The sequence below is a fragment of the Taudactylus pleione genome, unplaced genomic scaffold, assembly GCF_031769625.1.
Source record: "Taudactylus pleione unplaced genomic scaffold, aTauple2 ptg000212l, whole genome shotgun sequence".
Classification (NCBI taxonomy): domain Eukaryota; kingdom Metazoa; phylum Chordata; class Amphibia; order Anura; family Myobatrachidae; genus Taudactylus; species Taudactylus pleione.
This window is the reverse complement of record NW_028284614.1, coordinates 3,712,675-3,736,625: the sequence shown is the minus strand read 5'-3', so window position 1 is coordinate 3,736,625 and position 23,951 is coordinate 3,712,675. Positions and strand designations below refer to the sequence as shown.

The 23,951-nt window shown below is 45.8% G+C and overlaps 1 protein-coding gene across 1 annotated transcript in view; it reads left to right on the top strand.

The window, feature by feature from the left end:
• Positions 1-23,951, top strand: part of SLC6A7 (solute carrier family 6 member 7) — an 82,950-nt gene that overhangs the window by 11,407 nt on the left and 47,592 nt on the right. Inside the window, exons 2-8 of the mRNA XM_088478265.1 lie at positions 2,881-3,064; positions 7,158-7,289; positions 9,392-9,626; positions 9,808-9,946; positions 14,223-14,357; positions 22,118-22,221; positions 22,570-22,694. Coding sequence (XP_088334391.1) covers positions 2,881-3,064; positions 7,158-7,289; positions 9,392-9,626; positions 9,808-9,946; positions 14,223-14,357; positions 22,118-22,221; positions 22,570-22,694 — 1,054 coding nt within the window. The remainder of the gene's footprint in view (positions 1-2,880; positions 3,065-7,157; positions 7,290-9,391; positions 9,627-9,807; positions 9,947-14,222; positions 14,358-22,117; positions 22,222-22,569; positions 22,695-23,951) is intronic.

The following is a 23,951-nucleotide window of genomic DNA, read 5'->3' as shown; positions in this document are numbered from 1 at the left end:
TCGTGCAGTAATTGTTTCTAATGATGTACGATGCGCGCTCCCGCTGGTCGTTTGATCGTCTCCTCCATCGACTGAACATGCAGGTCAATTTCACTTGATTGCTTACAAATCGTTTAAACATCGTTTACACATCGTTTACACATCGTTCACGCTGAACGATCAAACGATGAACCACTATCTGCCCACTATAGCTGAAAGCTCTCAATCACAGATTAAAACAACATAGTTTATTGTTAGATCTTTTGCAAATCGTTTGCAAATCTTTTGCAAATTGTTCAGAGTGGAAGATCATATTTCAAGGGAAACTTCAAGGGAAAATCGTTAAGAGGTTGGACAGGGATAAAATCGTCTAGTGGATGCCCCCCATTACTCTAACCATCGGGGTCAGTGCCTGACCCTAACCATCCCTTCTAGTGCCTTAACGCTCCGGTAAGTGCCTAACCCTCCCTCCTGGTGCCTAACACTAACTGTAGGGTAAATGTCTAACCGTTAACTCTTGAGGTAAGTGCCTAAACCTAACCCTCAGCTAAGTGCCTAAACCTAAACATAACCCTAAAATTAACCCTAGTAAAAAAAAATCACGTGGCGACCATTTGTGTGTTGACCATTTTCATGTCAACATTTGACCTTGTTGACCATTTGTTCCTGTTGACCTTCTTCCATGTTGACATTTAGTGTGTCGACCTTTTGTCCCTTTCTAACATCTGGTGTCTCACTAGACATTGTCGACCTTTTAACTGTCTATCTATAGTCCAGATACCATAACTGACATACATCTCTGGGGACTATTTATATTTATTAATCAATTCTGCCCTTAAAAATATGCGGAAACTGATGTTTAAGGGCAGAATGTGGTATGTTCCAATACAGAAAACAGGCGGTAAGTCTGGCTGCCAGCCCTCGCATCGGCCATCCGCATAGTTATCTATGGGGCTGGCATCTCGCATGATGCACCAAGCGATGGCATTAGCTTGTTACCTTCAGTAGTGCAGCCCTGTCCCTCAATCCCTTGCTGGTGGGCTGCAGGAGATCCTGATGAGCATCACGACCTTTTCGGCATTGCGCATGAGCTGCAGGATAACCAAGTATTCGCGGTAACCCGATCGGTGTGTGCAGGTGGAAGTGAAGCGATCGCAAATCAATGGTTGCGCCTTTGGCCAGGCTGCAGCAGCTGAAGCTCACCGCAGCCTGGCCGGGTCATGGCAGCTGCGTGGCCAGCAAATATGCGTCCACCGATGCAGACTGTCACCTCATCCCTCCAGGAAAATGGTGGCAACACTCCCCCGTTTCCGGAAACGATGGCCAGCCACGCCACCGCCTGCCCCCAAACAGCTTTGGGGCAACTGTGAGCGAGTATGCGCAGACCCTAAACCATCGGAGATGTATGCTAACCATCGGGATAGCGTACATTTCTGAATCAGGTCCTGATAATGTATTTTAACAGTGTCCTTTAACAGTTTCGGACATAGCTCCATCCCGGTCAATGCCTATAATACTTAGAATGCATATAAGCAAAGTGATCTCTACTGCGATGACTTTGCCTCCTGGTTTGGTATTGGCATGCATACTGCGCATGCCCGACCATTGGTGAAGAAGTAGCCCATAGGCTACCATGGTCTAACACCATCTTTACATGGAATAAGCTGCCAAGGCCAAGCGTCGCGTACTGGTGCTTGGTAAATCCGACTTACATAGCAACCGCAATGGTGGCTGCTTTTGTGGTCGGAAATGAAGGAACCGTGGTTATCGAAGATATTTACTGCAGTATCTTCTTGTTACATCTAAGGGTTACTTAGATTTTATGGGGATCCACAGATGTTTTCAGAGGATTTCCCACAAAATAGCTTTCATAATTGTGCCCCTAAAACCTAAGGGACTTGGGGGAGAGTTATCAAAAACTTTCTAAAAAGGACAAGTGGAGGCGTTACCTATAACAACCAGTCAGATTCCAGCTATCATTTATTAAGGACAGCTGATTGGTTGCTAACTCCACTTGTTCTGTTTAGAAGGTTTGATAAATCTGCCCCCTAAGTCAGGGGCATACATTTTGTGGGGTCCTGCAATGCTGGTGCAACAGTGGGGCCCCCACTCTAGTGCCCAAAGTGAGCTTCACTGGGCATGTTCCAGCCAACTGGCATGCTCCAAAGACCAGAGCGGGAGCTGATGAACCAGAATCATCACCGGGCCCTATAGTCACTGCGTCCCTCTGCAATAGTGCTAGTTCCTCTATAGGCTCATTCATACGTGACACTTATGTTTGCCACAAAAGCCTCCAATCAGGCATGGGGAGAGATTTAGCAAAGCTTGGAGAGAGATAAAGTGCCAACCAATAAGCTGTCATTTTTCAAACACAGCCTGTACAATGACAGAAGCTGATTGGTTAGTACTTTATCTCCATTCACTTTATCTCTCCAAGCTTTGATACATCTCCCATGGGAAGGAACACAACAGGCCCCTTATTGGTACAGAAAATAACGTGACCACTCCCTTAATTAGCTTTGGGATGAAACCCCAAAAATCATAAGGAGATATGTATCAAACTTGGCAGAGATAAAGTACCGATCAATCAGCTTCTAACTATCACTTTACAGGCTGTTTGAAAAATGACAGCCAGGAGCTGATTGGTTGGTATTTTCTCTCTCTCCACTTTATCTCCCTCCAAGCTTTGATACATCTCCCCCTCAACCTGTTGTGGAATGCACCCTCTTTGTTATTATCATGCTTTATTAATGTGTCATACATAGTTTCAATGAGACCAATCATATTGTCCAAATATGAAGTAACAAAAAAATACTTATTTGGACCTAAAGCATTATTCCTCGTAATCTGGCATACATTAAAGAGAGTTAATGACCTTATTACTACTATTGTTATCCCTAGCCCATCACTCCGGATCTGCTGATGAGTCCCAGTGACAGAGACGATGCAGAACTGGACATGGAATACCCAGAAGACAGAGGGAACTGGTCAGGAAAGTTAGATTTTCTCCTGTCCTGCATTGGATACTGTGTGGGCCTGGGCAACGTCTGGAGATTCCCATATAGAGCGTACACCAACGGCGGAGGTAATTAACTATGTACTATGTGAATAGGTATAATAATGAATTAATTAAATACTTGCGGAGAAATTAATGTGCCATTGCTTTAAATGGGAAGCATATGTCATCGTTTCCTCTGCAGTAACATAAGCAGGGACCACTTGCAAAGGTTCCTGCTCTTCATCCTGTGCAGGCTACATCTTGGCAGGGATAACCTTGGTGGTGGTTGGAATTTCTCATAGTGGCTCAATTTTGATCAAAATCACAAAAGTTCCTGCTGTCTTCCCAATCCCTTGGGAAGTGATATAACCAAGTATTTGACTACCATTCCCTTGTGACAAGCTACAACAGTTATATGCTCTAAAACTTGGCTCCCACATTAGCATCTCTGGCACCGGCTCCCACAGCCACCGGGCTCACCACAGCTCCACCGAACCTGGATTTGCATTTTAAATGATTGCCCCTTTAAAAATACAGGATAACTTGCTGGATCCAGGCCAATGTCTGCATCATGCAGGCTATTACATAGTCACATGAACTTTTCTCCATTATCAGCTCAGGAGTCCCAACATTGTGCCATTTTGTAACCACTTCTTTTTTTGTGTGTGTTGGGGTGATGTCTCACCTGACTCATGCCTTGTATGCTGGCTGTAGCCCCCTCTCACACACCAGTTAAAGAAGCCACACAGATCCCCACATAGGCAGGTCTGAAAGCACTTGATGCAGACGTTGGTTGTGAAGTGGTTCACAGGCACAGGAAGAGAATTGGAACCAAGGCATCTTTATTATTAGCTAAATGGATATCGATTTTTTTTTGCTATTGCAATCACAACATAAATGCGGAGTCTTGCCTTTACATCTCTGAAAACCTCCGAGAATACATTTTCTTGTTCATCTCATTACAATGGTATATTGTGATATCATTAGACCTGTTGGGTGATAACATGTTTACTTTGCTCAAGAGCTAATGCCCACTTGTTGTGTAGCTGTCATTCTCACTCCAACTTTGTCCCCCACGCTGTATGCATATCATGCTTGCCCACTTTCTGGCTGCCCCCTATGGAAGGGGACAGCCAGGTAGGCAAAGTGCAGGGCACCACGGTGTCAGTGTTGTATTTCCCACTAGGCATGTGGGGCATGTGCCTAGGGGGCAAGTAGTTTGGGGAAGTACAGTAGGGCAAGTTCCCCTGCATCAGAGCTTTCCAGTGCCCCAATTCAGCTGCAGCAATTTGGACACAGAACAAAGACTACATCCCCCATGATGCATCAGGGGAAGTCTCGGAAGCGGGTGCATGTGCAGTCCATTAGCCAGAAAGATTAGGATTGTATTGGGGAGAGTCTCGGGAGCATTGTGTGTGCAGTCTGGGAGTCCAGAAGAGAAGGTTTTTAGCCCACAATAGATGCCAGCAAACAGCAAAAAAAACCAGATAGCTGGAGGTGGCAAGGTCAAGTCAGAGTCCTGGGGTGAAGGAGGGAACAGGCGCCCCAGGTCATAGCATGAGTGGCTGGGTGTGATGGCACAATCATGTCCTTGTGGACCCCTGCCTGATATGCAATGCTAAGATTACCAGCATTGTAAAGAGGAGGCAGGGTTATGATGACGTACGAAATGCGTCATCAGCCGTGCGGACTGCCCACTTCACTTCAAGGATATTGGTCGCGCTGGAGATACACAGGCAGCTCCGGGAAACTTGAATACTCTTCCAGGATTGCCACCTGAGATTCGGGGGAGGAGGCAAGTCTGACGCATATGTGGAGACATACATATCTCGAATGTCTGTGACTCTGCATATGGGTGGACATACAATATCTTGACGTGCTATTTTTTTCAGCAATGTATGACTATTTAGCAAACAACTTTGTATCAGCCCCTTGAACTTCACATTTAGGTTTTCCCATGACCTTGGATTTCAACTCAATTTTACTGTAATTCACCTGTGACTCTGAAACAGATGACCGGTCTCTGCCTCCCGCAGTTGCTGGTCTGCCTTCATACTGGCTCATCTCTCTTTCACTGTCTAGGTCACAGGAACTCTGCTCATAGCTATCTCTTTCACTGCTCAGTTAGCAATGGCAAAATAATTTTTTCCCCCCTCCATTTCTCCAGAGGTTACCTCTGAAGAAACCTCAAAAGTAACTGTGGAGAAACGCGTAGGGTTCATTTGCATGTCAGAGCATGTATACTACACAGCTTTCTTTGGACTCTAATGGCAACTATATGTAGCCAATATGTAGTAGATCTTGCCTTTTGCATTTCTGGAATAGTTCACAGTACCACCTGATTACATACTGGGGACAGCGAAGCCTGGCAAGACTGTGAAAAGGAGACACCATTAGGAGGCGGGTTATCACAAGTACAACGGAACGTTACCATCTTCTATGCGTGCTTCTGATTAATGGATAGCTATTGAGCTTTCATCATGCATAGTTTGGCTTATTTGGTGGAGATTCATTAAGCTCTGCAATATTACTGCAACAATTTAATAATGTTCTGGATTACAATATACTGAAACATTATATGAGCTCAGTAAATAGAGAGATGGCTTTTTCACCAGAATAAGGGACAATTGTCTCTGAATCAGGGGCAGATTTATGGGTCAGGCGGCCACTAGGCACAACATAGTTGAAAACATTTCCATCCTCTCTTACCCACATACACACATACAACATCACTCCTGGTCTGCCCCCCCTTATGTTTGGGGCGGTCCAGTCAAGACAGTCCCAACTTCACCACCCCCAAAATCTGTCAAAAGTTGTAATGACGAGAATAAAAGAAGGAATTACCTGGCCACTGGAGAGGCCATATCAGCCGGTAGCTTACAGGGGCTCTGTGCCCACCCCAGCAAGTGGTGCCCCTAGGCATATGCTCATGCTTAATAGGAAATCCACCACTACTCTGAATGATGCATCATAAGGTGATTTGGGGGCTTATGTAATAGGCTGCGAGCTGCAGCTGCTGTGAGTCTTCCCTTAATTTTTAAGGGTAAAACCAGCTGGAGATATATAAAAATGCATAAAATTGCTCCTGCATATGCGCAGTATGCTAATATTCGCAGTTTGCAGCCATATACGGAGCTGCGCCTGACTCAGAATCTGGCCCTATATATCTTTTACATGTTTATATTTGTTTTTTTTTATTAATTAATGTTTTATATATGGTTAACTGACTTCAGTCATTTAGTGATGACCATTTTTTTTTTTTTCTTAAATTTCTTTTTATTTCAGAACTTTGGAAAATAATACAAAAATTATATACTTTCTTCAACAGTGTCGCAATTAAAATTGTATAATCGAAAAATAAATTACATGTAATATATATGTATTTTAACATGCATACATACAAATATAAAATGACCAACATTTCTCAAAACAGAAAAAGAGTGAGAAACATAATAAATCAAAGTCAAAATCAATAGGCGCGGCCGTCACATCCCTCAAGATCTAAGAAACCATTGTTTGCATACCAATTGGTGCATCTCCCGATAACAATCTGGTTTCATAACAACTTGTGGAGTGAAAACATTTATGTAACTGAGTTTTAAGGTCCGTGATGACAATTTATAAAGTGTGAAGTATGTATTTAATTATATATATATATATATATATATATATATATATATACACATACACAGTATATATATATTGCCTGCAGGGTAAATACTGTCTGCTTTTCCAATGTTTTTCACTGCTTAATCAATCAGAAGTATGCCAGGGAGACCCAGTTCATTGGTTCTGAGAGAAGCTCTGACCATTTTATATTTCTTTTTCCTATTGAATGAACTTTAAAATCCCTCTCCATAAAGCCTAAGTTGCAGCAGTAGAGGAAGGTTCTAATGTCATTCCTGCCCATTTATACATCTCAGATGCTCCTAATGTTTTTGAACTGTCAAAAACACAATGGAATGAGATTTGCACACACCCGGTTCCCACTGACCTGTCTTTTTATTGGTGAATCTACCAAACCTATCACAGAGCTGCCCAGTGCCTTAGTGCTGAAAACCCAGGGCCCTCATTAGGGAGCCACAATGTGCCTGTCATGTGTAAATGTTAGAGACGTATGTTTATTTATTTTCATGGGAAGTTTGATCAGTTTCACTCTGGGGAAATGTTTATATTTCAGGGGCTTTTCTCATCCCATACTTCATCATGCTAGCCATCTGTGGAATTCCCCTCTTCTTCATGGAACTGTCCTTAGGCCAATTCTCCAGCTTGGGACCTCTGGCTGTGTTTAAAATAAGTCCACTATTCAAAGGTGAGTGTGTTATATGGAGTTTAGTAATGTTCTTTGGTTAAAAATTTCTCTCTCTGATCAGGGCCGGCAAAAGAAATCTTAGAGCTCGGCGCACTCATATTTTTAGGGCACCTCACTCCCCCATGGTAGGTACAAGCCGGTCAGCCATTGGCTCACCCCTCTGTGTCTCTCCAGCCTCATCCCCGCCTGTGTCTCTGTGTTATGCCCCTGTGTCTCTTCAGCCTCATCCCCGCCTGTGTCCCTGTGTTATGCCCCTGTGTCTCTCCAGCCTCATCCCCGCCTGTGTCTCTGTGTTATGCCCCTGTGTCTCTTCAGCCTCATCCTCATTCCCCCATCTCTCCAGCCTTATCCCTGCTTGTGCTGCTCCAGTTTCATCCTTGCCCATGCTGCTCCAGCACTACCCCTGCCGTGTCTCTCCAGCATCGCCCCTGCCGTGTCTCTCCAGCATCACCCTTGCCGTGTCTCTCCAGCCACATCCCCTTATGTCTATCCAGCTTAATCTCCCCTGTGTCTCTCCATCTGCAGCCATCAGCTAATCTCCCACATGCCTCTTAGCCTCACCCCCCCTGTCTTTCTCAACCTCCTCTTCACCTGTGTTTTTCAGCCCCACCCTTCCTGTGTCTCAACCTCATATCCCCCTGTGTATCTCAGTCTCACCCCCTGTGTCTCTCAACCTTATTCCACCTGTGTTATGCAACCTTATTTCCCCATGTGTCTTTAATTATCACCCCACCATCTCTCAGTCCCATCAATCTGTATCTCTCCAACCCATCTCCTGTGTCTCCCCAACCCGTGTCTTCAGCTCCATCCTCACCTGTGTCACTTCATCGCCAGTCCCTCCAACCCCAGCCCAGCTCACGCTCACCTCTTGCTGCCTGCTGCTCCTCTTCATGAGTGGCTTGACTCCTTTCTGATTCAGTGGCACAACGTTATGATGTCACACGTGCTGCACCAGCAAAAAAATGATTGCGACCAGCCGCTGGGCTCTCTCTTTTCCTGCCTGCGACCAGCTGAATATTTCAGCAACACATGCAGTGGGACTCACGAAATGGACTCCCTAGATTCCTGAGGCGCTGGGGTCCCTCAGAATATCGAGGCCCGGTACAATTGTCCCCCTGTTATTGGGCCTGTCTTTGATTAAGCATTTTAATTGGGAAAACTGGAGGGTTGAGATTGAGGACCACTGCGACAGAGCATGTTATTGTAGAAGTCACACTGCTCCTTGAAAGTGGTAATAGTGTCCTAGGAACAGATCGTCTCGTGTGCTAAAGCTGGGCGTGGCCGCCCCATGCTCTGCAACAGTGCTCTGCTTCCCAAGCTGACCCATGCCCCCTAGATATGCCCAGGTTATCTGTACCCACCACACCGCCCTATCACTGCCCTCGCCTCGCAATCCATTTTGTATTGTTGCGAACTGATACAGGACACAAATCACCCTTATATGCTCCCAGTTGTGTGCAGCCGTTTTGGGGTGATATCTGCAAATTTCAAGTATTCACTAGTTCTGGTTTTTTTGGAAGGCTAAGGGACTTGAGGCCTTTTTTCACATCAAGACAAACATATAATGTTCGTTTTGTGTGTTTATTATTATTTAAAGCACATACAGATGTGTCCTCATACATGAAGCCTCAATATGCCATGTGTCGCGAAGCGCCCGGTACGAGTGAGTGTAGCGTAGCGACCTTTTATTTAAATTTGCTCGTTATTCGCACAACAGACACATCTGAACTAGAGAAGCCAGGGTGTAATTTTAGCCACACAGGATTAGCTGTAAATATGTAGTTGCAGATAGAGCGCAACAGAACTTGGCACAAAAAAAAGTCACGCCAGCTGCATGATAGCACTTCGTATACAGATTCAGACTCATTTGCACACAGATGTACAAGTGTCACATATCAAATTAACCGGTGTACTCTCGTTAAGCTGTTTTGTCGCTTGAATTTCATTCGTGCGACTAAGACTTAGACTAAGAAAGCAGAGAAGGGCCATTTGGCGCGACTGCGGCAATAGTGTATGAGGACACATCTGTAATTGGCAGTAACACCACGCTGTTCCAATATTGCATTTCTTGTCTTTCCTGTGTCCTCCTGTGCGCTCCCCAGGTGTCGGAATGGGAATGCTGCTAATTGTTGCCCTGGTAGCAATCTACTACAACATGATAATAGCCTACGTGTTATTCTACCTCTTCGCCTCTCTGACCAGCAGCTTGCCCTGGGAACACTGCGGCAACTGGTGGAACACCGAGCTCTGCCTGGACCACCATGTGATTCGGGCAAGCAACTCGGCAGTGCCCATCAACATCAGCAGCACAGTCAGCCCCAGCGAGGAGTACTGGAGGTGAGTGTGGGGGTTATAGAACAGTCTGCATTGTGCTTACTGACCGTAGAGATCTTACAAGGAAACAGAGCAAGATTTAGCAAATTTTGGGTGGTGTAGTAATAGTGTAACCAAAAATTATCAATAATATATGCCTATCCATTTTATATTGTGATTTCTACGGTCAATGCTTCCACTGAAGCCGCTACGTTCTTCACATACAAGGGAGTTCTGGAATTGGGGATCCGGGACAAATTCGATGGAACCTGTGTCTGTGTCTTCTGCTGGCCTGGGTTATTGTCTATCTGTGCATCCTAAAGGGAGTGAAGTCATCAGGCAAGGTAGGAATCATGTTATATTTATTTTTATGTTGCCCGTCACAATAACATTGGACAAAATTGACTAGAAATAAATGTTATTGATATTAATAATACTGTAGGAACAAAAATAGCTCCACATTACACAAATTTAGCTGTTTTGATTATTTTTAAAGAAATCCAAAACCGACAAGAACCAAAACACTTGAGGGTAGTTTTGGCAAATCCAAAAACCAAAACCGAACCAAAACACTTGAGGGTAGTTTTGGCAAAACCAAAAACCAAACCCTTTGAAAGGTGGTTTTGGCAAATCCAAAGCACAAGGGTTCGCACAGAGGTGTCACAAGGGGGGACCACACCTGGGTGTCACCCTTCAAGGGGGTAACACCAAAAGATCGTCTCCTCCGCAGTGACAGGGAGCCTGGTGCGTGCACCTCTTTAATTACTGCAGACTGGACAAAAGTCTCTGACATTGGTGATCATATTTGCCAACTCTTTTGGAGCGCAAGATCATGGACGTCTGATACTGTCTGGCGAATGTCAGCATGTATGCACAGTCTAAGCCAAAATGTATTTATTTATTAAAAGTTATTATCTTACGGGCGACCAAGTGCACCCGGGTACTGTATGTCATTTCATTTTTAAACCCTGAACCTTTTACATTTTCATGCGTATGTCTTTCTGTATCCTAAATAGTTGGGGCATATTTGGACTGTTAAGTGCAACTTGCCTTAGAGCTAATGGTCTGTCCTGTTCACCATTTAACGTCCCTCAAAGGGATTTATGATGAAATCATTAGTGTAAATGTAGCGGTTAAGCTAAGAACACACTGCGCAATAATTGGACGGAACAGCTGAACATCGGCTGCTGGGTCCAATTATGGCAGTGTGTACACAGCACCCTAGCCGATTATTGTTTAAAACCAGTCAGATCTGGGGGGGTGAGGGGTGTGACCTAATCATGGGAGGCATGACCACGCCCCTCTTAGGATAATTTGTGAAAAAATAAATAATTGGTGCTACACGCTGGGGAGTGGGGATAGTCCCTTTGGACCTCCGGAAGAGTGGGTGGTACTTCCACATCCCGCCCACTTCTTAGTGAAGTAGGCAGGATGGGGAGATGATACCGGTTATCGTGGGTCTGTAAGGAGCTGGTGGGCTCAATATGATGCGATTCTACAAAAAGTTGCCAAGCATGTACTTAGCCATAGAGTGGCCTGGATCCTTCTGCTTTATAAAAGCACAACTAGGTGTTACATCAGGACTCCAGCATAGGGATGGGCATTGATCTCCGATGTTTCCGAAAGATCGATGTTCATCTCTCAATAGATTGTGATTTTGGATTGTTTCTCAAGGCACGATGTATTGATAGACTCGATTTAAAAAAAACAAAAAACAAAGATATCACAGCAGTGTTAGTGCGCCCGATTTTGCCAGCTATGCTAACTGGGCATGCACAAAAATAATACTGATCACAAGAAAGATCAATATTATTTACAGGATTAAATGCAGACACGGCGATCCCGTATTGATCCAAAAGATCGATTCGGAACCAATGATTGCCCATCCCTATTTAAGTAAAGGAATTTATATCAATACAAATTAGATACAAAAAAAATCAGATACAGTATTGGATTTCTAGCACTCACTGAAGGAAATTAAGATTTGTTGATAGCATTTACTATATGTATGTTTTATTTTCAGGTGTGATCACATAATCATGATAGAGCACATAAAATAACAGTACAGTACTGCAGTGCCATACTAGGGTATTTGCAGGCCATGGGCAACCCCCCTGCCACCCTCCACCACATCACATGCGCTGCAAAGAAGAGAAGGCTGGGAGATAGAACTTTGTATCTAGGCATCCAACAAGCTGGGCACGGGTGCCATTGGGGCAGTAACCATGCCACTCCCATAGGCAAATGCGTGGGAGGGGGGGTTCTGGTTGCCTGGAAAACCCCCTTCCCAGCCCACACCATGACCACAATAGAAATAGTAATATAATCGAATGATACTAATGCTGCATGTTCTTCTCAGCATCAGAAATTAAATAATTAGCACCACCTGGGGATCTTTTAACATGTGTCAGACAGTAATTAATACACCTGTGTATCAACTAGGAGATCTCGAAAACATGCACTGTTAGGGGTGCACTGCTATAGACCATCAATAGGGATAATTATTAATACTGTATAATAATACACTATCCAGTGCCTAAGGAGACCATTATGTACCTATATGTCCAGGGCAGTGCTAGGTTCTTCTGCTGCTCCCCCAGACTCCCCGGACTTGCTCCATTGCTCTGGAATGGTGCCCACATCTGTAATAAAAATGGCGCCCCCCCCCCAATATGCGCGCGTCAAAAAAATGGGCATGGTCACTTGACAATGGGGCGTGTCAACAGGACACATAAACCCTTTCTCGTCACTCTTAACATTCCTTTCCATATGCACCTTAACCCCTGTGGTGCTCCTTATACAGTCCGCCCTATGCAGTGCCCCCAGTAGTGGTCCCTCTTATGTAGCCCCCCAGTAGTGACCCTTGTACAGTACCCCCAGTAGTGGTGCCCCTTGTGCAACTCCTCATTAGTTCCCCTTATACAGTGCCCCCCAGTAGTGGTCCCCCTTATGCAGGCCCCCAGTTGTGCCCCTTATACAGTGCCCCCCAGTAGTAATCCCCCTTATGCAGCCCCCCAGTAGCGGTCCCCACTATCCAGTGCCCCTGTAGTGGTCCTCCCTATTTAGTGCCCCCAGTGCAGTGTCCCTTGTGCCTCCAGTAGTAATCCCCTTATATAGTGCCCCCAGTAGTAGACCCCCCCTTATGCAGCCCCCCATTAGCGGTCCTCACTATCCAGTGCCCCTTGTAGTGGTCCTCCCTATTTAGTGCCCCCGGTGCAGTGTCCCTTGTGCCTCCAGTAGTAATCCCCTTATATAGTGCCCCCAGTAGTAAACCCCCCCTTATGCAGTGCCCATTATATAGTGCCCCCAGTAGTAAACCCCCCCTTATGCAGTTCCCATTATATAGTCCCTCCAGTAGCAGTCCCCCCATGCAGTGCCCCCAGTAGTAGTCTCCCCCTATGCAGTGCCCTTTATATAGTGCCCCCAGTAGTAGTCTCCTCAGTAGTGGTCCCTGATGGAGTGCCCCAGTTGTAGTCCCCCCAATTAGTGCCCCCAGTAGCAGTCCCCCCAATTACTGCCCCCAGTAGCAGTCCCGCCAATTACTGCCCCCAGTAGTAGTCCCCCCAATTAGTGCCCCCAGTAGAGGTTCCCCCAATTAGTGCCCCCCAATTACTGCCCCCAGTAGAAGTTCCCCCAGTGGTGCCCTCAATTACTGCCCCCAGTAGAGGGTGCCCCCAATTACTGCCCCCAGTAGAGGTACCCCCCCTCCCAATACATAGCAAAAAAATAAAAAATGGATAAAAAAAACTTACCTGCATCCACGCTCCTGCTACGGCTCCCGGCGCCGCAACGTCCGCACTTCAGCCCTCCTGGGCTGGCGCACTCTGCATTATGGGAGAGACGTCATGACATCATGACGTCTCTCCCATTACCCACTGCAGGAGCCGGATGGAAGCCCGGCTCTTGCAGTGGGCGCTGCAGCAGCCAATGAGAGTCTATCTGACTCTCATTGGCTGCTGTTTAACACACACATCGCCACCAGCACTGGCGGAGATGTGTGTGCAGCAGCAGCAGCCAATGAGAGTCTGTCTGACTCTCATTGGCTGCTGAATAACACACACATCGCTGCCATGCTGGCGGCGATGTGTGTGTTAGCACAGCTTGAGCCCGCCTGCCACTGTCCTCCTGGCGCTATTGGGCAAGCGCTCAGGGGGAGGGAAGGGGCTCAGCTGTGCAGCACAGGACCGGCGCTGGAAGCCTAGCGCCGGTCTTGTGTAAATGTATAGCGCTGACCGCACTCACTGCGGTCAGCGCTACACTGGCTAACTAGGGCGGGCCGGGACCGTGGCCGGCGGCGCCCCCCCGCGCCACCGGTCCCACGGTGCCCAGGGCACGCACCCTGCTCGCCCTGCCCTAGTTACGCCACTGTTAAGTGCTAATTATGCCCTCTTCATGGACTGGCCACACTCACTGTAAACTCAGGTATTTGGAAACCCCCTCTAGAAATCCTGAGTTTGCCACTGACTCCCTCGGCCTTGTGCCCTGGGTGGCAGCACCTGTCAGACTGTCCTCGGTACTGCCCTGCAGCACTGTATGCACTGTTATTACACTCTGCATGTAGCTGCAGGATTTCTGTGAGAGGATAAGAGCATCTTACACCTTCTCTCTCTCTGTATTTAGGTCGTTTATTTCACAGCTACATTCCCTTACCTTATTCTGATCATGCTGTTAATTCGTGGAGTAACACTAGATGGAGCGTGGATCGGAATCAAGTTCTATCTCACACCACAGTTTGATCACTTGTTGACATCAAAGGTACATTATTTATTTGCTAATTAGGGGAGCACTGAATTTAGAATTTAGAATGTGTTTGCAGTTCAGCCACATAAAGTACTAAGGGGTTTAACAAGATTCCCAACTGATTATGTATTTTTCTTTCTTTTTAAAATATGTAAGTGATACAAATAAAATTCAGCCATGGTTTGCCTTTTGGCACAGTATTTAGTACATTTTATATATTGTAACATTTTGCAGAATAACAGTTTTTATGTAGAATGTTATTGCACATTTCATATGATGATACACAACAGCTGAGGTCCCTTTAAATCAAATATAACAAAAATACAGTGCCAATTAACAACAAGACGGTAAAGGACGGTTGCCCAGGGTCTCCCACACATAAGGGGCCCCCCACAGATCGTTACGCCATCAGCGTGGGGGCACTGTGGCATGTGTGAACTGGATTTTCTGTGTGGCATAATATCAACTGGGGGAACTTAATAACACAGCCAGCATATCATATTGACAATTTTGGTGGTAGAAGCCCTCACAAGTTAGTTGCACTTTGATCCCAACAAACCTAAATCCAGCCCTGAAAAATATATGCATCATTCAAAATGTAATTTCATTTCTTATATTCACATTGACAATAACATCCACAACCTGTCGCCATAAAAATCTATCATACAAATCCCAGAAATATATATATATCTCTCTCCTGCTGATTCTATTAGCTGGTGACGTATAACCAAATCCAGGGTCAACACACACGCCACACCCACAACGAGCTATAAATCCAGCTAACCTCATTAAACATTGCGTGCCTCCCTTCACCCTCCAAGTCACTAAAATGTGCCTTATGGAATTCATGCTCTGTCTGCAATAAGTTAACATCCATCCATGACCTCTTTATTTCAACTAACCTCAACCTTCTGGCAATAACAGAAACATGGCTCACACAATCAGACACTGTCTCTCCTGCTGCACTTTCACATGGTAACCTATACTTCTTACACACCTCCAGGCCTGGTAATAGTAAAGGAGGTGGGGTAGGAATATTACTCTCCCAATCTTTTACATACACAGTTCTCCCACAGGTACCTTCACTCACATTTACATAATTTGAAGTACATTGTATCAGGGCTTTCACCCCTTTCTCTCTGCGAGTTGCTGTTATCTATCGTCCACCTGGGCCACCTCAACAGTTTCTGGAACATTTTTCTGCCTGGCTCCCTCACTTCCTATCCTCAGACATCTCTACCATCATTATAGGTGATTTCAATATCCCCATTGACAGTCCACAATCACCTCATGCCTCCAAACTACTCTCTCTAACCTCCTCTCTTGGCCTCTCCCAATGGACTGACTCCGCTACTCATCAGGAGGGCCACTGCCTTGATCTTGTATTCACCAGACTATGCTCAGTTTCTGATTTCACTAATGCTCTTTTCCCTCTTTCAGATCACAACCTTATCACCTTCGCACTCTCCTCCATTACATCAACGTCATTGAAATTAACCAAACATAAACATAAAACCCGCAGAGATATTAATGCTATTAACTTTCAACAACTATCTACCTCTCTACAACAACAACTCTCAACAATTTCTACATTCACTTCTCCTGAGACTGCTGCATCACACCTAAACCAGATTCTAGAAAAAGCTCTCAATGAATAGCTCCAGCTACCCATCACACACCATGTACACTTAGACGTTAACCGTGGCATTCTAACTTAACAAGGCATCTACAAAAACTCTCACGTAAAGTTGAACGTCAATGGCGAAAGTCTCATACTCCAAGTGACTTCCTCACATATCAGACTATCTACAACGCTTATCGTACTGCTCTGGACACTGCCAAACAAACATATTTCCAATCACTAATCTCTGCTCAAGCCTCTAACCCCAAGCGACTTTTTAATACATTTAAATTGCTTCTTACCCCTCCCTCACCCAAACTACCTGCTACTATCTGTGCGCAAGATCTTGCTTCCTATTTTATGGACAAGATTGATGAGATCAGAAATGAAATAGTAGGCTCTTCCTCAGCTAGTGACCTGCTCAATTCCCTACCTGAACCCTCTGGCACATTCTCCTCATTTGATCTCACAAATAAAGATTAAAGGGCCTGATTCAGATCCGCTCGTAAGCGGCCGCTCGTTCGTTCTGACCGATGTTCGCACATCTGCGCATGTGTACGGATTGTAATACGCATGCGCGAACCAGTCAGTGCGGACGAAAATCGTTTGTTCGCTATATAGCGAATGCCTGCTACTTTGAGTGACAGAAGGAGGCGTATGTGGTGGTAACAGGGGAAGGTGCTTGAAAACGGGGAGTGGAGAACAGAACGCAGGCGTGCTTAAAGGTCAAAACGGGCGTTTTAAGGGAGTGCATAATTAATCCAGCAGCGTCATTGACCACGTTACTTGGTTTTTTTAAACTCAGAACTGCTCGCAAAATAGCGGTTGAAAAAACCAACCACAAGAATAGCGAGCAGTTCATACGCTGTACGATGTACTCGATTAATCTAATAATTAGCGGACATGACGTATGGTGCGAGTGGCAAGGGGGCGTTTTTTTCAAAATTACAACCGCAAGTTTTGCTAGCTCGTTCAGACTTAGAGGCGGGAACAGACCGCAAAGTGCGAACGGTTCATTTGAATAGCCACCCCTTTTTATAAAACGATTGACCGCAAATAGCGAGCTGCTCTGAATCAGGCCCTAAGTATCTACACTCTTCTCATCCTCCTACTCTATTACCTCTCCTCTAGATCCTATACCCTCACAAATCAGTAAAGCTCTGTCTCCTGTGCTCATCCCAACCCTAACTAAAATCTGTAATCTCTCTCTCTACTGGCAACTTTCCATCACTGTTCAAGTATGCAGTGATTACTCCTATTCTGAAAAAACAAAATTCTGACCCCAACACTCTCTCAAATTACCATCCTATCTCCCAGCTCCCATGCCCCTCCAAGCTACTTGAGAGACTTTTCTACGCCCACCTCACATACTTTCTTAACTCACACAACTTATTGTACCCACTTCAGTCTGGCTTTCGTTCCCACCACTCCACAGAGACAGCACTGATGATCTGGTAGTAAACGATCTGGTCACTGCCAAGGCTAAAGTCCATTACTCACTCCTAATTCTTCTAGATCTCTCTGCTGCTTTTGACACTGTTGACCACTCTTCTCATACAAACACTACAATCCCTAGGTCTTAAGGACACAGCTCTTTCTTGGTTCTCTTCCTACCTATCTGATCGCTCTTTTACTGTTAGTTTTTCTGATTCTGCCTCCTCTTCGCTACCTCTATCAGTCGGAGTACCGCAAGGCTCTGTCTTAGGTCCTCTGTTATTCTCAATCTATACCTTCTCTCTTGGAAAACTAATCCGCTCTTTTGGATTTCAGTACCATCTGTATGCAGATGGTACTCAAATCTACCTATCTTCCCCAGATTTATCACCATCTGTACTGGTTCGTGCCACTGAATGTCTTTCTGCAATTTCATCTTGGATGTCATCTCACCACCTGAAACTTAATATTTCTAAAACAGAATTAATTATATTTCCACCGGCCAATAACACTTACCAACCTGATCTCTCTATCACTATTGATAACTCGACAATCCACCCTGCCCCACAAGCTCGCTGCCTTGGTGTCATCCTTGACTCTGAACTGTCCTTTGTTCCCCACATTCAATCTGTCTCAAAATCATGTTACATACATCTAAAAAACATATCCAAAATTCGACCATATCTCACACAAGACACTGCAAAACTCTAATCCATGCACTTATTATTTCCCAAATTGACTATTGCAATAGCCTCCTTACTGATCTTCCCAAAAACAGGCTATCGCCATTACAATCAATTATGAAAGAAGCTGCAAGGCTTATCTTCCTTGCCAAATGTTCATCGTCTGCTGCCCCGCTCTGTCAGTCCCTCCATTGGTTGCCGGTTTTCTACCGTATTCAATACAAAATACTTTTACTTACACATAAGGCTATTAACAAAACCACACCAACATACATCTCTTCACTCGTCTCAAAATATCTCCCTAACCGACCTCTCCGCTCAGCACAAGATCTGCATCTCTCATCCCCACGCATTACTTGCTCCCACTCACGGTTACAGGACTTTCTTTGGGCTGCACCCACTCTATGGAATGCCTTACCATGCACAAAAAGACTTTCCTCTAGTCTCCAATCCTTCAAGCGTTCCCTGAAAACTCACCTCTTCAGGCAAGCTTATCAGATTCCAGAACCGCCCACATAACCTTCATAGCTTCCATATCTAATTACCCTTTCACAGTCCACACATAGCCTCATACATTGTCTTTCTCTCACATCCTCATGACATTTGGCCGACATTCCGGTGTGACTGGATCATGCAGCCCACCAAGAAACTGTGCATTCTGGCTAGACCAAAATGCAATATATAGCACCTATCCTTGTGTATCAATGCCTATTTCCCTAAAGATTGTCAGCTTGCAAGCAGGGCCTTCCTACCTATATATCTGTCTGTTATTACCCAGTTTTGTTCTATTAATGTTTACAATTGTAAAGCGCAACGGAATATGCTGCGCTATAGAAGAAACTGTTAATAAATAAATATTTATCCTCAGTACTTGCGCAGGTTGCTGGTAGGGACACTTTGTGTGCGATGCAGAGATGGAAGCAAGTCAACAGTATGTTGAAGGCATCGCTGCAGCCTGATACAGGGCTGGCGTGAGGCATGTTCGACCAGTGCGGTCGAACAGGGGCCCCACCCAATAGAGGGCGCACCCCTCCCAACATCCCGATTTCAGCGGGACAGCACTGTGTCCCACTGGTGGTCTTGTCGGGAGGTTGGGCACCCCCACCGCCACAGCTGTGCGGCAGTGCCAGACCCCGGAGTAGCTGAATGGATGCTGAGCGCATGCAAGCAGCATTCATTCAGTGCAGGGAGAGGGCTGGGGAAGCCCAACCTGACGTTACACGGGAGGCGTGCCATGCGGGCACGCCCCAAATAACGTCATTTAGGGGGCATGGCCTATGGTAATTAGGCCATGCCAACTACAGGGCGACTGCTACTCAGGCTGCATAGGGCGCGGCTACCCCTGAAGCTGACCCTGGCTGGATCACCCCAATGCAATGATTAATTTCACTGCTGTCTTCATTCCTTGGGAGCAGTTGCACCAGCTGCATCCTTTGTACAGAAGATATATCTGAAAACACAATGTAGTTACTCGTACGCAGACCTCAGCATGGCAGTAATACTGTCTACACAACTCAGCATGGCGGTAATTCCGTCTACATAACTCAGCATGGCCGTAATTCCGTCTACACAACTCAGCATGGCGGTAATCTCCCGTCTGCACAACTCAGCATGGCCGTAATTCCGTCTACACAACTCAGCATGGCCGTAATTCCGTCTACACAACTCAGCATGGCCATGATTCCGTCTGCACACCTCAGCATGGCGGTAATCCCATCTGCACAACTCAGCATGGCCATAATTCAGTCTACACAACTCAGCATGGCCGTAATTCAGTCTACACAACTCAGCATGGCCGTAATTCAGTCTACACAACTCAGCATGGCGGTAATTCCGTCTACACAACTCAGCATGGCCGTAATTCAGTCTACACAACTCAGCATGGTCGTAATTCCATCTGCACAACTCAGCATGGCCGTAATTCCGTCTACACAACTCAGCATGGCAGTAATTCCGTCTACACAACTCAGCATGGCAGTAATTCCATCTACACAACTCAGCATGGTGGTAATTCCATCTGCACAACTCAGCATGGCGGTAATTCCGTCTGCACCACTCAGCATGGTGGCAATTCCGTCTACACAACTCAGCATGACGGTTATTCTAATTCCGTCTACACAACTCAGCGTGGCCATAATTCCGTCTACACAACTCAGCATGGCAGTAATTCTGTCTACACAACTCAGCATGGCGGTAATCTCCCGTCTGCACAACTCAGCATGGCCGTAATTCCATCTGTACAACTCAGCATGGCCGTAATTCCGTCTGTACAACTCAGCATGGCCGTAATTCTGTCTACACAACTCAGCATGGCCATAATTCCATATACGCAACTCAGCAAGGCAGTAATTCTGTCTACACAACTCAGCATGGCCATAATTCCATCTACACACCTTTCACACGTCCTCACAAAACTTTGTCACCCATTTACAGCCATTCAGCCTCAAGTGCAGATGCCTGTGGTTTGCATATCCCCGGATTTCGTAGCATTGGCAATGTGAAAAGAGACAAGATCCGTCTGCCATTCAGACTTGTGTCCAACAGAGCATCAACAAGATTAATAATATAACACACAGGGTTTTATAATGCACAGGAGCTTCTTTCCCTAAACCTCTGGTTGAATGGAAAAAGAACTTAAGTAGGTGTAAAGGTCCACGGGTATTATTGATTTCTAAGGTGCCACAGAACTCTGCAAAGCTAGACATATATTGTCTGGTTATATATAATTGAACAGAATGCAGCAGAGCAGCATTAGGGATTGTGTTAAAGGATAAACCCACTGGGTGGAATAATTTACAATCTAAGCCTCACCTCTCTTGCTTCCCCCTTTTATGTCTCCCTTGGAACGTCTGCCCTTTTCTCTGTAGAAGTCCCTTATGAAATTGGGACCACACATTAGTGGATCCAACTTGGAGTAGGGCACGGACCTTATGTGGGCGTGGTCTCCTGTCTTACAGCCATAGACACACAACATTGCAGTACTAATCCTACATGCTGGAAACATTACATTGGCATGTCTGTGTGATGCTGGGGAAAGGAGGAGGGGTCAGCACAGGGCACTGTTAATGACTTGCGCTTAACTGGGCCCTCCTTAATGGGATGCAGTTTCTCCAGGCACACATGCAGTACAAAGGGCCTGATTCAGACATGTACGAAGCGGCCGTGCGAATATATGCAGACGCCAGGATTTGTATTCAGACACCCACCGGCAGCTTCGCAAATCAAAGTGGCGATGTACAAAGACGCAACTTAGTCACAGATCAGTCGATTAGCAAACTGCTGAGTAACTCTATCTCTGGTGGCGCAGAATGGCCGGCAGGACTGAGACACTGGAGCCGGACGGAATCGCAGTCTCAGGGTTGTATATACTAAGCTGTGTTAGGAGATAAAGTAAACGTTGAACTGGTACCAGCCTATCAGCTCCTAACTGCCATGTCACAGGCTGTGTTTGAAAAATGACAGTTAGGAGCTGATTGGCTGGTACCTTATCACCGCTCACTTTATCTCCTAACACAGCTTAGTAAATAGACCCCTCAGTCTGAAACAGGCCCCGGGAACTGTCGTGACACGCCTGTGTTTGAGTCGACACCCGACCCGTTGCCGACCACATCACTTGTTACATTTCCAAGCCAAAAGATAACATTACTGTATATTGTCAATACGTGTCACTCTTTGGAACGGCTGAGGTATGTGTTCTAAAATATTCACTGTAGAGATGAAGATGTTGTGGGGAGGGGAATTATTAAACCTTCTAAATAGGACAAGTGGTAGTGTCACCCATAGCAACCAATCAGCTTATAGCTATCATTTTCTAGCATGTGCTAGATACCTGATTGCTATACTCTGATTGGCTGATAAATCTGCCCCATGGTACCTGTGAGGACCAGAGATACCAGTGATACCTCACAGCTATTTAATCAAATACTCACACCATTCAAGTTATAAACATCGACAAAACATTGTTTACTGTATAAAAGCTATGGGTGCTAGGCAAGCACGACGGTGCATCCTTACCGGTGTTTCTCATCTAAATCTAGGTATGGATAGAGGCAGCTCTGCAGATTTTCTATTCCCTCGGAGTTGGGTTCGGCGGGCTTCTCACCTTCGCCTCCTACAATACTTTTCATCAAAACATTTACAGGTAAGTGAAACCCGCTCTCTTCCCATTCTTTTGTCCAACTTGGGAAGAGCAGTTTTGCAAAAATAATGAGCCAAAAAAAAATAACCAACTGATCCCTTTGATGAAGAGACGGAGCCATTCTGCCCCACGAGAACCAAATAGAAGCTTCTCACAGAACAATATGTTTAAAAAAAAAAAAAAAGTAACAAATCTCAACGGGCTGCAATAATATATTCCGCTGTGCTGCTAATGAGCCGAATTTACTGCATTAATCATTTTGCCTCCAGGAAAACACAAATACGTTCACAATATTATTGCTAATGTCAGTATTGGTTTATAGACAAATGTACTTTATTCTCTATATTCCAGGGACACTTTTATTGTCACTCTCGGGAATGCATTTACCAGCATACTAGCAGGATTTGCAATCTTTTCCGTGTTGGGATACATGTCCCAGGAACTAGGGGTTCCGGTGGATCAAGTGGCTAAAGCAGGTTAGGAATCAGCTTTAAACTATTTTTATGCGCTATTCTGGTGAAATGTGTATTATTTTGCACTAAAATGCATTGCAAAAACTGTACTATGGCTTAAGTTCCTCTCTTGGCATTTGTTTGAATCATTTTCTAGTTTACCATGGCTAATGCAGAATGTAGTTATTTTCCTGGGACCAATGAGACTTGTTATATGGGCAATTGTTATGGTTAGGGGTTAGGATGGGGTTGATAGTACATCTGTACATGCAAACGCATTGTAGGTCACTTACAAAGCACAAAATATCTGATGCGCAGTGTAAAATGAGCATTGGTCCTCCTGTCCACCTTAATGCACACAAGAATCCCTAGATTTATGCCATAAGGCACGGGTATATGGCGCAAGATGGCTGTGTTTGTGGTGCTGATGGGAGCTGTTGGGCTGAGGGGTCTATTTACTAAGCCTTGGATGGAGATAAATTACCAGCTCCGATTATTTTTCAAACTCAGCCCTGCGACATGGCAGTTAGGAGCTGATTGGCTGGTACTTTATCTCCATTCACTTTATCTCCGTCCAAGGCTTAGTGTCACACGCCGCTCTGGAGACTCCAGAATCAGACCCCGTCGCTTACCTTTGCGGGCGCTGACCCGCGCTGTCTTCCGGCTCCCGCGCTGTACGCTGCTTCCTCCTCTCTCAGGGCGGTCTCCGCTGTTGTCCTCTGGAGGGTCCCGCTGCTGGGCTGCTCCCATGCCGGCTCCTGCTGATCTCTGGTCCCCGCCGACTACAGCCAAGAAGCGGTGTCCTCCAGTCCATGGGCGTGGCCATCTTGGATTGCCCATGTCACTCCACTAGCACCAGCCTGTCAGCTCCCAGCGTCCACTATAAAAGGATCCCCAATGCTGACACAAGTTGCCAGTGTAACTAGTTTCTTAGTTTACCTAAGTGAGCCTTCCCACTGCGCTCCACGTAGCTTCCCAGCTACCAACGTCTACCCACGGCTATCCAGCCGCTCCACGTAGCCACTCATTTACCAACGTCTACCCACGGCTATCCAGCCACTCCACGTAGCCACTCAGCTACCAACGTCTACCCACGGCTATCCAGCCGCTCCACGTAGCAACCCAGCTACCAACGTCTACCCACGGCTATCCAGGCGCTCCACGTAGCCACTCATTTACCAACGTCTACCCACGGCTATCCAGCCACTCCACGTAGCCACCCAGCTACCAACGTCCACTCAGGGCTATCCAGCCGTTCCAAGTGGCTTCCAAGCTACCACG